At 36.6% G+C, this 12,516-nt stretch overlaps 1 protein-coding gene across 2 annotated transcripts in view; it reads left to right on the forward strand.

Annotated features, from left to right (window-relative positions):
• BANP (BTG3 associated nuclear protein) overlaps positions 1-12,516 on the forward strand; it is a 152,803-nt gene that overhangs the window by 84,360 nt on the left and 55,927 nt on the right. For both annotated transcript variants that reach the window (XM_034073136.1, XM_034073137.1), the window contains exon 11: positions 681-725. In XM_034073136.1, coding sequence (XP_033929027.1) covers positions 681-725 — 45 coding nt within the window. The remainder of the gene's footprint in view (positions 1-680; positions 726-12,516) is intronic.

Raw genomic sequence — 12,516 nt, forward strand, 5'->3', positions numbered from 1 at the left:
ACTGCATGTCTCTGTGTTTGGGAAACTGTTTATAATCCAAGTATACTTCTGAAAAGACGTATCTGACCATATGTATAAAAGCTTCATTTTGAAAGATACTGCTCTCCTTTTTACTTTGTAGCTACAGTTTCCTTTAAATACTTTACAATATTGATTTTTTTATTTTGTGGTAGTGTAACTTCTGTGGCAGAACTATAATGGTCTTGGTATCAAATTTTGATGGAATAAAAAAATCTGGTAGCACAGGCAGTACCTTCATAACAACCAATAGTAGATCATACTCCACACATGTAGAAGTGTTAATACTGCTAATTCTAGTTTAGTAGTTTAAATTTGCAGTTTTATATAAATAAGGAAAACCCCAAAGCTTACCTCAAAAGCCATGCAAACAAACTCTGCATAAAAATATTGTACATCATACAGTAACTTTCAGAAAGCAAAATATGCTGGTGCTGAAAAGTGTCCTTGCTTTTTAGTCTGTTTATCCTCTGTGGTTAAAGTGCTGACCATCGAATTGTAGCTGAGTTGCCAAGATAACCCTCAGCAGAATTTCCTAAATTAATAGATTTCCTTAATATTGAAGTTGTTTAGTAATGAGATGAGAAACAGGCCTTTTTCAGGACAGACCCAACTTTTAGAATTGGAAACTCATTTTAATTGTCACTGCTCTTATTTTACAGGGAAACCTGCAGATACATCAAGTTCATGTAGGTCAAGATGGGCAGGTAGGAACATAACTGACTTTTAAGCACAATTTTACTTTGGTCTTTAAAATTAATGTTGCAGTTGGAATGATCTCACATTATGTGTGGCTGGTTTAAAGGGCAAAATCTGTTCTGGTCTCTCTGTTTTAATAAACAGCTTGCAGAATGATAACATGTAAGCTAAGTACTTTGTCTGTGGACTCAAAAGTATTTGCTCAAGCTTATTTCATTGCTCCTGTAAGATGCTTTTATCCCTGCAGTTTATACCTTCTTGTCTTTGGCCTCTTCACTCTCAAATCTACTAACTGGATTGTTTAGATTGTGTACAGTATGTTCTTTTCTCTGTTACCAACTGTCACTATGGCCAGATGTGGGCTGCAGTTCACACTAACCAGAGAACATTTATTGCCAAGGTTTAAGCAGATATTTTTTCATTATATGGCTGTCTTGGGAGAAACAGATCTTTCATATCTGCTTTAGTTCTTTTTGATAAGATGGCTTTATTAGGTGCTTATGCATACATGAGGTAAGAAAAAGAAGCTTTTACTTTGAGTGATGAGTCAATAAGTGATTAAATTAGCAGAATTTCCATGTCAGGTGTCAGCAAAATTCCTAACATTTGATCCCAGTCACACTTTACTAAATGTTGAGCTGTATTAAAATATCTACAGCATGAAAATATTCCTGTAAGAAGCTTTCTAGCCAGGGCACTTAAATAAATGTGTTTTGAATTTTTTTTTGTTCCTGTTGAATATTAATAAGTTGTGAGACATATGGCTAGAACATGAATGTTGCCCTGAAGTGAAGCAGCTCACATCATAAAGGTTCTTGAACTCAAAGGCTTTGAGAAGCTACCAGTACTCTGAACTTTTGACCATATACAGTATTCTTGTAGGGAAGCAATATGATTTGTATTAAAAAAATAACTCCCTCAACATTTTAAGTATTCTTTACTGAGACTTTAATCAGGAATACTTTCACAGAAGTGACACTAGGAAAGGTCATTTCATTTGGAGACACGTCAGAACCTTTGTTTGAGTACTTATTGTTCTTTTTTCCTGCGTTGTGAAATACTGCTGGCCAAATATCTTCTTTAAAGACTAGTATTGGGTGATGGTGTGCCACTCTGACATGTAGATTAAGTTACTTTTTAAAAAAATTATAGCCTAGTGCCATGATTTTTCCCCTTGGAATATCTGTTTCTAACAAGGATCTGCAAATTTCATCTTTCTTGAGCTGCATTTCTTGATTCTCTTTAAGATGTTTTGAGTTCATGCTGGTTGTAAGTGAAATGTTTGGATGACTATGTTTTCCTGAGCCCTCTGTTTTAGAGAGAGGCAAATTCTGTCATGCAACAGCGGCATTCAGCTAAGTCTCATGCTAAAGGAGTCATGAAGTAAGAAACTGTAAACTCTAGAAGAGTAAAAAGCTTCCACACTCTAAATGTCTGTAAGTGGAGTCTTGCTGGTTGTCTGAGCAGTTGCATTAGTACATGTAGAATAAGGCTACTCTGGAAAAAAGGTTTTCTACAAGTACATGTTTGTAAATGTGTGTGTGCACATTTCTCTGCATCTATATAGAGCATGATATGTGTTGAGGTGTGTGAGAGTACAAGATAGGGAAGGAAAGCATGATTTAATCTTTTTGTTGTTGTTGAAATCAACATCACTTTATCTATAAAAAGGCATTGGTACTATGACATAGCACATATTTGTGTACGTACTGTGTATGTGTACTATTTGTATGTCATATTTGACATCTTGTGTCTACCCAAGTGGTTGTGGCTGCATGCGTGTATGTAGGAAATCACTTCAGCATCCAGTTTTTTTGGTTTTTAACTAATTGTACTCTGGGCCCTGCTTTTAAACTTCCCATGAAAGCAAGCAGTGAAATGCTGGGATAGTTTTTCTTCACACCCTCAGCTGTGTTTTGATGCAGAAAAGTAACTGCTGCCTCTTGAGCATCAGCAGGCATTGTCACACTTCAGCTGGAATCTCTGCAAATCCCCAGGAACCCTCAAGCTCCTCCAGAAGTATTTGCTGTTCAACTGTTTTCCACTGGAGCAAAAAAAATAGGAGGAAGCAAATATTTAGGGGATTTTTTATCTCCATTCTGCATTAATTTTGAGCTCTTCGTCAGCAGTTTTAAGCCACGTGTGCCTGTTTTGCACTGAAGTGGATGAGTAGCACTCACATGATTCCTTACAACAGCTCCGTGTGTTTGTTAACACAGGGGGTAAAGGGAAGCCTCGTGCCTCAACTATTTCCTGCTCATCAGCTGATCTGTGCTAAGCGACCGTTTTTTGAGCTATTAGCTCATAAAAGTTGCAAGGAAAAGTGAGTTAAACCATGTTTGTGGTTTAAGAATGGAAGTTGAAACTAATACATTTTCTTTGGCACTTACAGTGGGATAAGAGCACAAAAACTTGTCATATGATATGGTTCGGTGGTAATGGAAGTCATAACAATCCAGTAGCTTGTGATCATCTGTACATGACCTGTGAGCAAGGAGACTTCTGTGGTTTTCCCACCTGTCCATTACTTTCCATGTTTTGAGCGCTAATATATGCTGCTAAGGGACACTAAAGAATATTGATAAGTGAATAATGTGGCACTTCTGTTACTAAATGTTTTTAGTTGACTACTAACGGTAATGGATTTTAGCTTGGCTACCAAATAGTCCCTTTGAAAATACATCATTTGCTGCTGTTCTCCATCTGTTACTGTACACTTCACAGATGTTGAGTAATCTCTTGATTCAGGTGAGGCTTAGTACTGCCACCTGATGCAGGCTTTCAATCCGAATCACAGGTAAAAGGTTTGCAAAAGCTGGGGATGTAAGGCATCTATGTTAGCTTCATATGAACTAAAGCATAAAATGGCATAAATTTACCGTGAAATTTTATCAATAAAATTCCCAAGGTAAATAAATGTTTTAAGCTTTGTAACAGTAGTAATAAAGACCAGCTTTTCTGCAGAATGCTGCCAGTTGTTGATTTTAACCTCTTGTTCCCCTTTTTGGTCTATCCAGGTAGTTGCGCTGCATTTAGATTTTGTTTTTCTGGCATCATTCTTCATGGAACTAATGAAATAATGCCAAAAAGAATGCTGTTTACCTACACATGTGTTCTATTAGCTAAAAGTTTTATATTTCGGTGCATGTTTAATAAAAATACCAAACTGCAAAAATAATTAGAATTCATGTTAACTAACATTTGAAGCTTCAGACCAGCAAGGATTTTTTTCAGTTTTGCATTTTATACTTATTATTGGAAGATTTCTAATTTGTGTGTCTTTCCTCTGATTACTTTTCTCCCTAACTCCATCCTTTTCACCCTTTGAACGTAAATGTTCCTTATCCCAGGAGGCATTCCATGTGTGTCCTGCACAAGCTGACATAGTACCACTGTGTTCAGAAGTATAGGTGGGGTTTAACAAGGTGGAACAGTTTCAGTAGTTTGACAGTCCTTGATATTCTGCATTTAGGACATTCCATTTTGTATGTCCTCACCAGCCAGTGTTTCTCCAATTTAGAAATTAATTAAAATGACACCAGACAGATGGTCTTCAACTAATAGCCTTAGTTCTTAAATTAAAAAGTTAATGCACTTTAACATCTAAAATATGATTATATGTATTCTTGGAGAACTGGCAATTTGTTCTGCTCCATGAATGAAAAATTAATAAGAGTAGCAGCATTTATTTCACTTAGTATCTGTAGGTAAGTAGAAGAAGCAGGAGAATCCAGAACAAACAGTATGTATGATAGGTTTAGCAACAAAAAAAACAGCCAGTGAAAATCGCTTTTGTAGTAATCAGTCTTTTTCCTGTGTGCATAAAAACAAATACTGTGTGCAAATAAACTTGCAGAGTTGCTCTTCTACATAAGGAACTTGGCGTCTGTCATAGCTGTAGTCATAGTCTCTTGCAGATTGAGTTTGTAATCAGTTGTGTGGTGAGACCCATCCATAGCTGTAGAATTACGTATATGTTGAGAGAGGGGATCACATTAATAAAACGTTTTCCTGGTGCTTAATGAGGTATTTGTATGGAGCAGCGATTGCATTGTCTTTTTCTGAACCTTTGCTCTGACCTTGCTGCTATGAGCTTTATGGCAGCTCTGGGGTCTGAGAGAGTTCAGATGCAGGGCTGTTGGGGTAGATCACCAAGTGAGCTTTACAAAAGCATGGTTGTAATGTGTAATGATCGCGTGAGAGTGAATGAATCCATGATAGGAAAATACATTCTTGGAAAACTGCTGTAGTGATGGTGGAAATAGGGCAGACTTGAGGCTGCCTAGTAGCAGCTAGCTGCTGTTGGGCCTGAAAGGTTAGAATATTGACGTGTGTGAGAAATAGATCAGCGAGACATTGTCTTTAATGTCCTCTGGAGGAGTATGAATCTGATGTCTCATTCAGATCTGTTTTCAATACACATAGTACAGCCTGTAATGCAGCACAGGAGGAGATGTGACCTCATCACCTATGTTTGAAACATCTGTCCACTTTCTGTGCTCTACTGAGTATGAAGCAAAGGGAAAGCTGTTAAATCTTGGAGGAATGGAAAAGGGTGAGAAATAGTTCCAAATGTTAAGGGGGGAGGGAAATCCTATTCTGGTAATTTCATGTAATATTCAGTGAATCTTATTTGTGACTGGATCAAACTGAAATGAAAATACATTGGCTTTGTGGAGGAAATTATTAACAAACACATGGGATGGTCTTAAACCAAGTCTTTTAACATCTGGTTTTTGTACCTGTTTACCCCCCAGTCGTTAGTGAGATATTCACACCTTGCTTTTCAGTGGGAGCACCTCATGTTTTAAAGGTCCAGTTTAATCCGTGACGTGAGCATGATTTTCGGTTATACAAACAAAATGTGTTGGCATATGAACTCAGTTTTGCTCACTTATGCATTTTGCAGATGTCATTTTATTGGGAAAGAAACGGCTTTATGTATTTTCTGAATATTCATTTTTATTGCCTTTTCTAAGCCTTTGGAATAAGCACTGCAGTTTCTATCAATATTAACAACCTCAATAATAATGCATGATCCAAAACAGAGGAAAGAACCATCTTCCACAGGTCTTACTTTTCTTATAATGCCACTAATTAAAAAGTTACAGATTTAAAAATACAAAAATCCTTTATTTAAGTTCCTCACTCAAGAATTAATTTAATGTAGGAGTTTTAATCCTGTCCCTGATTTCAAAGCAGTAGAGGGCAGTAGTAGTAAGATGATTGTCAGCAACTTTCACTGCAAAAGGTTGAAGAAATGAGGAGGAAATTTGAAGTGCGATAAATGTGCTGCTCCGACATCACCCTTGTAAACAGTCGTACCTTGGGGACAGAGACACGTTCACAGCGTGAGTCTTTGTGCTTGCATTGCTGACATGGGGGCTGTGTGCATGCGCGTGTGCTTGTGTGCAAAGAGGAAGACAACCGTAACTTCTGCGCCAGCCGCTGTAGTCAGTTGAAAAGGGTTTTTCATATCTGCTTTGAATAACATGCACGGAGAAATTGCCAGGATTGTTAGAAGAAAAACAACAAAGTTAAAAGCCCAGTAGGGTTCAACTGGAACTTTAAAACTGCTTGAATGGATTTGACAAACAATAAAGGATTATTTCTAACTGATAGTTCTTTACTAATAGGTTGTACTAAAGTCTCACAGGTCTGCTCCATTTCTAGGAGCAAAAATTAAGAGAATAGTTTTAAAACAAAATGTGCTTTATGCAAATTTCACATAGAAGCGCAATATGTTTATATATAAAAATTACTTAAAATACCTAAATGTGAGCATTTTACCATTTTTTTTTTATTGAGGATATTCCTTCCTGCACTCGTTAATTGGCATTCCACAGGTGTTTTCCACTTTGACTGTTCCTCAAAAACACACACCATATTTTTAGTCCTGAAAACTCAGTTCGCAAGAAAAAATATTTTAGCAAATTAAAATTGGGAAATTTAATTTTAAAGCAGGTAAGCTTGCTAAGGCATACAAATGTGTGTGGAATAAAAAAAGCTTGGGGAAAAAAAAACCTTACTACTTAGGTGATCATGAAACATCTCTGCCGTACAAAATATCTCTAGAAAAATTAATGTTCTAGGAAAAGCAGTAGCATTTGTGTTATTAAGGTTAGGTAATTAAAAAAGGATCTGTAATAAACTGTATTAGATGTAGCCTAACTGCAGAATTTAAATGCATTTGTAGTTTTGCACCTATTTTGTGGCTGTAGAGCAGGGCAAGACATGATCCAGTAGATAACAGCTGATATCCAGTGATCCTGGTTGTCATCACTCTGTGTAAGAGTCTTGACACAAATCTGTGCTAATCGATTACTGCAGGTAGTTGTATTTGATGATAGAACAACAGGATTCTTCTACTTGACTACAAGGAGACATGTACTCAGGGAAAAGACAATCCTTCAACAGCAGTCAGTGAAACATCACAAAGTAGAGACAAAATGACAGAAGGGGAACCGCTACTTAAGAGGGATTGGTGGGAAAAGATGTTCTTTGCAGTTACAGAATGCAGAACTAATTTGGATATTTTATTGAATATGCCATATGGTTTTTAATACATAACTTACACACTTTTAGGGACATGCTGAGTGGTTTTGGAGCTCACTGAAAGTCAGCAGGCCTTGCTCTGTAAATGGGTTAACAGTTCTGAGGAACACCTATGTTGCAAATCTAGGGATTTAGTATTGTTCGTTAAGGCTTCAATTCTGATGCAGTTATAGTGACAGGACCATTTCTTTCCGTGTCTGTACTACTGAGATGGGGGATCCTTCTTGGAGAGCCTGAAAGTGAATGCACTTTAAATAATAATGAGAATATGGAGTGGTTCTTTGTGTCTAGATTTACTTCTGTCCCTGTTAATTATGTAAAATTTCAGAAACCAGTAATTGGGTGTCTGAGTTCCCTAATCAGCACAAAAAACTATACCAGATAATGAAAGCCTGTGTAATTGGAAAATAGCTTCCATTTTTATTCTTTAGGTTTTAAATTTCAAAATGTGCAAAATACTTTGTTTTCCTTAAAGAATGGAAAACCTGAATATTTTATTTTTTAATTTTTCTGTTACTTAACATGTGATAGTGGTTTAAAAAATATGTATTTTTAAATTTTTTCTTTTTAGATTTATGGTAGAGAGAAAAGGCAGGAGTCTTTTAATTTATTTATTTTTGCTTTTAATTAAGAGGTTTTTTGCATTAACCTGACCATGTCCAGTAGTTTTAATAACTTTTTTTTGTTGCTTAAAGGTATAATTATCTTCCTAAACTAAGATTTCTTTGAAGGGGGTGGAAAGGATGACCTTGGCAAACCTTGAGCAGTGTACAACAAAAGATACCTAATTGCTGATACTTTTCCCAGTCTTTTGCTTCACCTTGCTGAGATTTGTTTCTGTTTCCATTGTGCTGTCTCCCTCCTGTTCATTTATGGTGCATGCTGCTGTGAAGGCAGTAAAAAACTTCTGTTGCAGCAGACAGTCGGTATCAGATCCCTGCAGATGTTACTGGGTCGTAAGTTTCACTTGCAAAGTGTCTTCATTCAGTTTTCTTTCCTCACTGTTCTGTGCTAGAAGATACTGCTTTATTTTCTGGAGAAACCCAGTGATGTCCACAGCTGATACATCACCAAGCACAGTATCCTGAACTGAGTCATGAGGAAAAACTTCTTTTCCAGCAGCATGGCCCGTTCTCAAGTATAAATTGTTATACCGGGCTGCCATCAGTATTTCTACATTTTCCACTCCAAGACATGTTTATTACTGCACTTTTTACTCCAAGATGTAGCAGGTATACATCGGCACTCACTTGAAGTAGTTTAGTCCTGAAATTCCACTTTACTTAATCATCATGGATAAATATTACCCCATTTTCAGAGTGCTTAGCAGGGACTTCTAAAGCCTCTGCCTCTTTTCCATATGTTATTTAAACGTATGTGAAGCAGTGGAAGAACAGACAAGATAAAATTGAGTCCTTGCTCTTATATAAGCAGAAAATGTACCACTTTGGTTTTCAGGGGGTTTTGTTTGTTTGCATAAAGTAGGAGTGCCACCATTTCTCAACCTTTTCAATACTTAACTAAAATTAGCTAGCTAAATGTCATGCTGCTAAGAAATAATAATATCTTAGGTAAATTTACTTTCTTTGTTATCTCCAGCTATTGAAAATGATCTTTCATTGCTGGTTGCTGCTCCTGAATGCTGGGTTAACTTGGTTTCTTTTAATCAATCTCGAGGTGGGACTGATTAAAAGACTCTGCAGAAGTAGCAAGTATTTTTTGCATTTTTTCCCCCAACTTTAAAGCAGCCTTTATATCATGGTGAAATAGGAAGCAACATCTTTGAGTTTGGGATGGCGCAGCCAGTAACTATTACGCATCCATGCCCTTAATGCATAGCTGAACTTATCTGCTGCATGGTGAAGTTTTCATCTAAATGTAATAGAGGGTGGAAAAAGTACTTCATGGTGCTTTTCAGATAAACATATCCAAATAGTTTTTATGTGATGGGAAAGGAAGGAAACAAGTAAGAAACAAACAGGCTTAACTGGCTTTATCAGCAGTGGAAGAAAGGAATTGCTGCTTTGGTGATAAAGCAAATATTAAGTCATTTCAGCATAGTTAAGGTTTGGAGTGTAGATAATTTGTATGTTATATTCTCTCAAAGGTCATCAATTGTTGTTAATCTTCAGTTTAAAATATGGACTTTGGAGATCATGAACACGTCTGCCCTCTGCTCTCCACTGACGTTCACTAACACTCATTGGGTGCATAGGTCTGGTAAGAGACATATAAAGCTATTTTTACCAGTTGATAAAAAGACAAGCATCTTCAGTGTATAGCACTGCTTCAAAAATGCTGAACTTTCTTTTGAACTCCTCATTAGTAGCTTTGTGATTATTTGTTGGCATCTGCTCTGCTTTTTTATGTAAAGTCCTTGATCTTGTCTTCAGGCAGCTATAATTGTGATGCCTTTAATTTTGTTGTGTTAATACTTCATCACTTCCAGGTTCTTAGTGTAACACCTAAGAGATAACATGTAAGAAAACTTGCAGTTGCCTTTTAAGTCAACTTCTTTTAAGTTTTTCCCCATTTACTAATTATCATTAGTTACCACCATCAACAGCCACACAGTATTTTGTCTTTTTTGGTCTTTTCAAACTTGGGACCTGGCCTACCTTTATATGCTGAAAATTTAAACAGAATAAAAAAAACTCTGCTGAAGACAAAGTCTCTGGTAGCAAAACCTCATATTTATGGCATTTTTTGTCACTTCAGCTTTTGGCATAGTGTGACAATAAGGAAATAGTGTCCCATTTATAGCAAAGGATTCATATTTAACCCTGCCTTCATGCTTCGTTTCAGTGACGCAGGTAAAGATTTGTTTTGGGAGCAAACAGTAAATTCCAGCAGATATTTGGCCGTAAGCACATAATATAATGTCTGTGTTTTAAACATAGAGTTTTTCCTTTGCGCTTCTCAAGATTTAGACATTATGTCACACAACTATTTTGGTCTTCTACTCAGAAGCCCCAGGTCTCAACACGGTGTCTCTGTTACTGGCCTGTGGAGCCTTGCACTGTTACCTTGCTCACATCACAAACTGGACTGGTTTTCTTTGGCTTGCTAATGACAAGTAATAAAATGTACAGAGATATGTGAAAATCAGGCATTATAATAATGGTATCTCTTAGGATTCATTTTTATTTTAGAACACTTGTTTCCATTTGTAAAAATATTCTGGCTGGTGGAAAGAGTTAATAAATTAATAGAGGTGATTTGTTAATTACTTACAGATAGTACCTTTGATACTGTCTCTGGGTGACAAGAGTGCACAGAGTGATCTGTGGTGGCTGTAAAGCAAGAATGCTTAATGAACGTTTTGGAAAAGGATAATATTTTCTGTCATCTTTTCTTATTTTTCTCCGAAGAGGGTGGGTTGTTCCATTAAAATTCCATTCAAGCAGACAGGAGCATTTATAATGCTCCAAAGAATATGTTCTCTATTTTGGAGTATATTATGTTCTTTATTCACCCAAATCTTGTTTTAATATTGCTGTAAACTTAATAAGAAGAGATGAGATATGAAGTGATAATCTTTTAAATATAAGGAAAAACAATTTTCTCCACCTTCATAGAAGGCATAGGTCTAAGCTGTCTCTTATTACAGATTTTGGTAATAAAAATCTCTGCTTGTAGAATAGCAGCCATCACAAAGCTATCTTGCTGTGCTAATCTGGAGAAATCATTTCTTTTTTGTTTTGTTTATTTTTTTTAGTGCTCTTCAGTTATGATTTTTCTCATCATGTGATATGAGCCCTGTCTTTATGCTGAAGATTTGCCTTATCCCATCACTGTTCCACTTCATGCGCTCTAACAGTTTCTGTGCTCAGTGATTATAAATATTAGGGATGCCTCTAACATCGTGTGTGTTCAGAAATCACTGTCCCACATCCCAGATTTCAACCCAAGAAGGATTTGGGGAATGGTTGGTACAGTTGGTCCGTCAATGCCAGTGATGGGTTGATACTGGATTCATTATAATGCAGATATCCTTGGCTGGATACCAGCTACTTGCTGCTGGCAGACCCTGATGATTGCTTAGCTCTTCAACAGAGAGATCCTGTTTCATCCTGTTGAAAAACAAAATAAAGTGTGTGCACGTGTGCGTGTTGTCAGGTTACTAAATGGGAAGTAGCAAGTTCAGGCTATTAACATAATTAATCTTTCCACTCCGTTAAGCACAACAGTAAATCTTGATGACTTAAACCTGTTTCCAGATGTCTGTATTATCTGCTGAGGTTAAATGATCAGTGGGATTTTTGTGGTGTTTCACAAATGGTGATGATAACTTCGGAAATCTTTTGTGACCAACTTAAGTACATGGACATGGGAAACAACTCCCCTTTTTTGTCTCCTCTCCATTAAAGTAATTGCTTTTTGCCACGTTTGGTCACAAAAGCTATCCCTTTTAAAAATTAAACCACAGGGCTTGACTGCAAATGCAGAATGAGCTTATCTTTGTAGGAGAAAAAGCTGATTTACACAGAGTTCTCAGGGCTTTAACAAGATAATGTTAAACATAGTGAGATTGGACCAGTTGATTTTTATGTCTGTTATTCACGTATTTAATCCTTTGCATAGTTCAGATATATTGTCAGTTCAATTTTCCAGAATCCTTAAAATATTTGAGACTAGCTAAGTGATTAAGAAATTGAAGAAGGATGATGGAATGCCTGATACTGTGATGTGTATGCTGACCAGAACGAACCTTGGAGGATACCATATAGTTCAGTGTATTTTTTAATAGTTAATCTGTGTTTCTACTTCAGGTGCATGCACTGAAAAAAGCCACAAGATGACCACTTTATTGCTTATTTCAGATGTTGAAATCCCACATCAACAGCACAGTTTTCATTTCTGATCTCAGATGCTGTTTTAATTAGCTGAGACATATTTACTTTATTTGAAGTACATCTATGTATTACTGTAACACTTGGAAGCTATGTTTGGAAAATCATCCACTGTGGCTTGCCTTAGCCATTTCTTTAGTGTTCTGTGAACAAATTTCTTCTTTGTGGAATAAGTACTTTAAAGTATAAGCTTGCTTCATTTTATTTGATGCGGTCTGCTGGGATTAATAGTCGTATACTGGCTCTGTCAATTATTCAGCTTGAGCTATCAGTTCCTTACTGATCTGGAAGCAAAAAGCAGTACTGCTTTACACACAGATACTCCTTTTCTTTGATAGAGACTCTGGGCTTGAGCTATGAATGAATCTGTTTCTTAAGTTGCTCTTTTTTT

The sequence above is a fragment of the Melopsittacus undulatus genome, chromosome Z, assembly GCF_012275295.1.
Source record: "Melopsittacus undulatus isolate bMelUnd1 chromosome Z, bMelUnd1.mat.Z, whole genome shotgun sequence".
Lineage (NCBI taxonomy): Eukaryota > Metazoa > Chordata > Aves > Psittaciformes > Psittaculidae > Melopsittacus > Melopsittacus undulatus.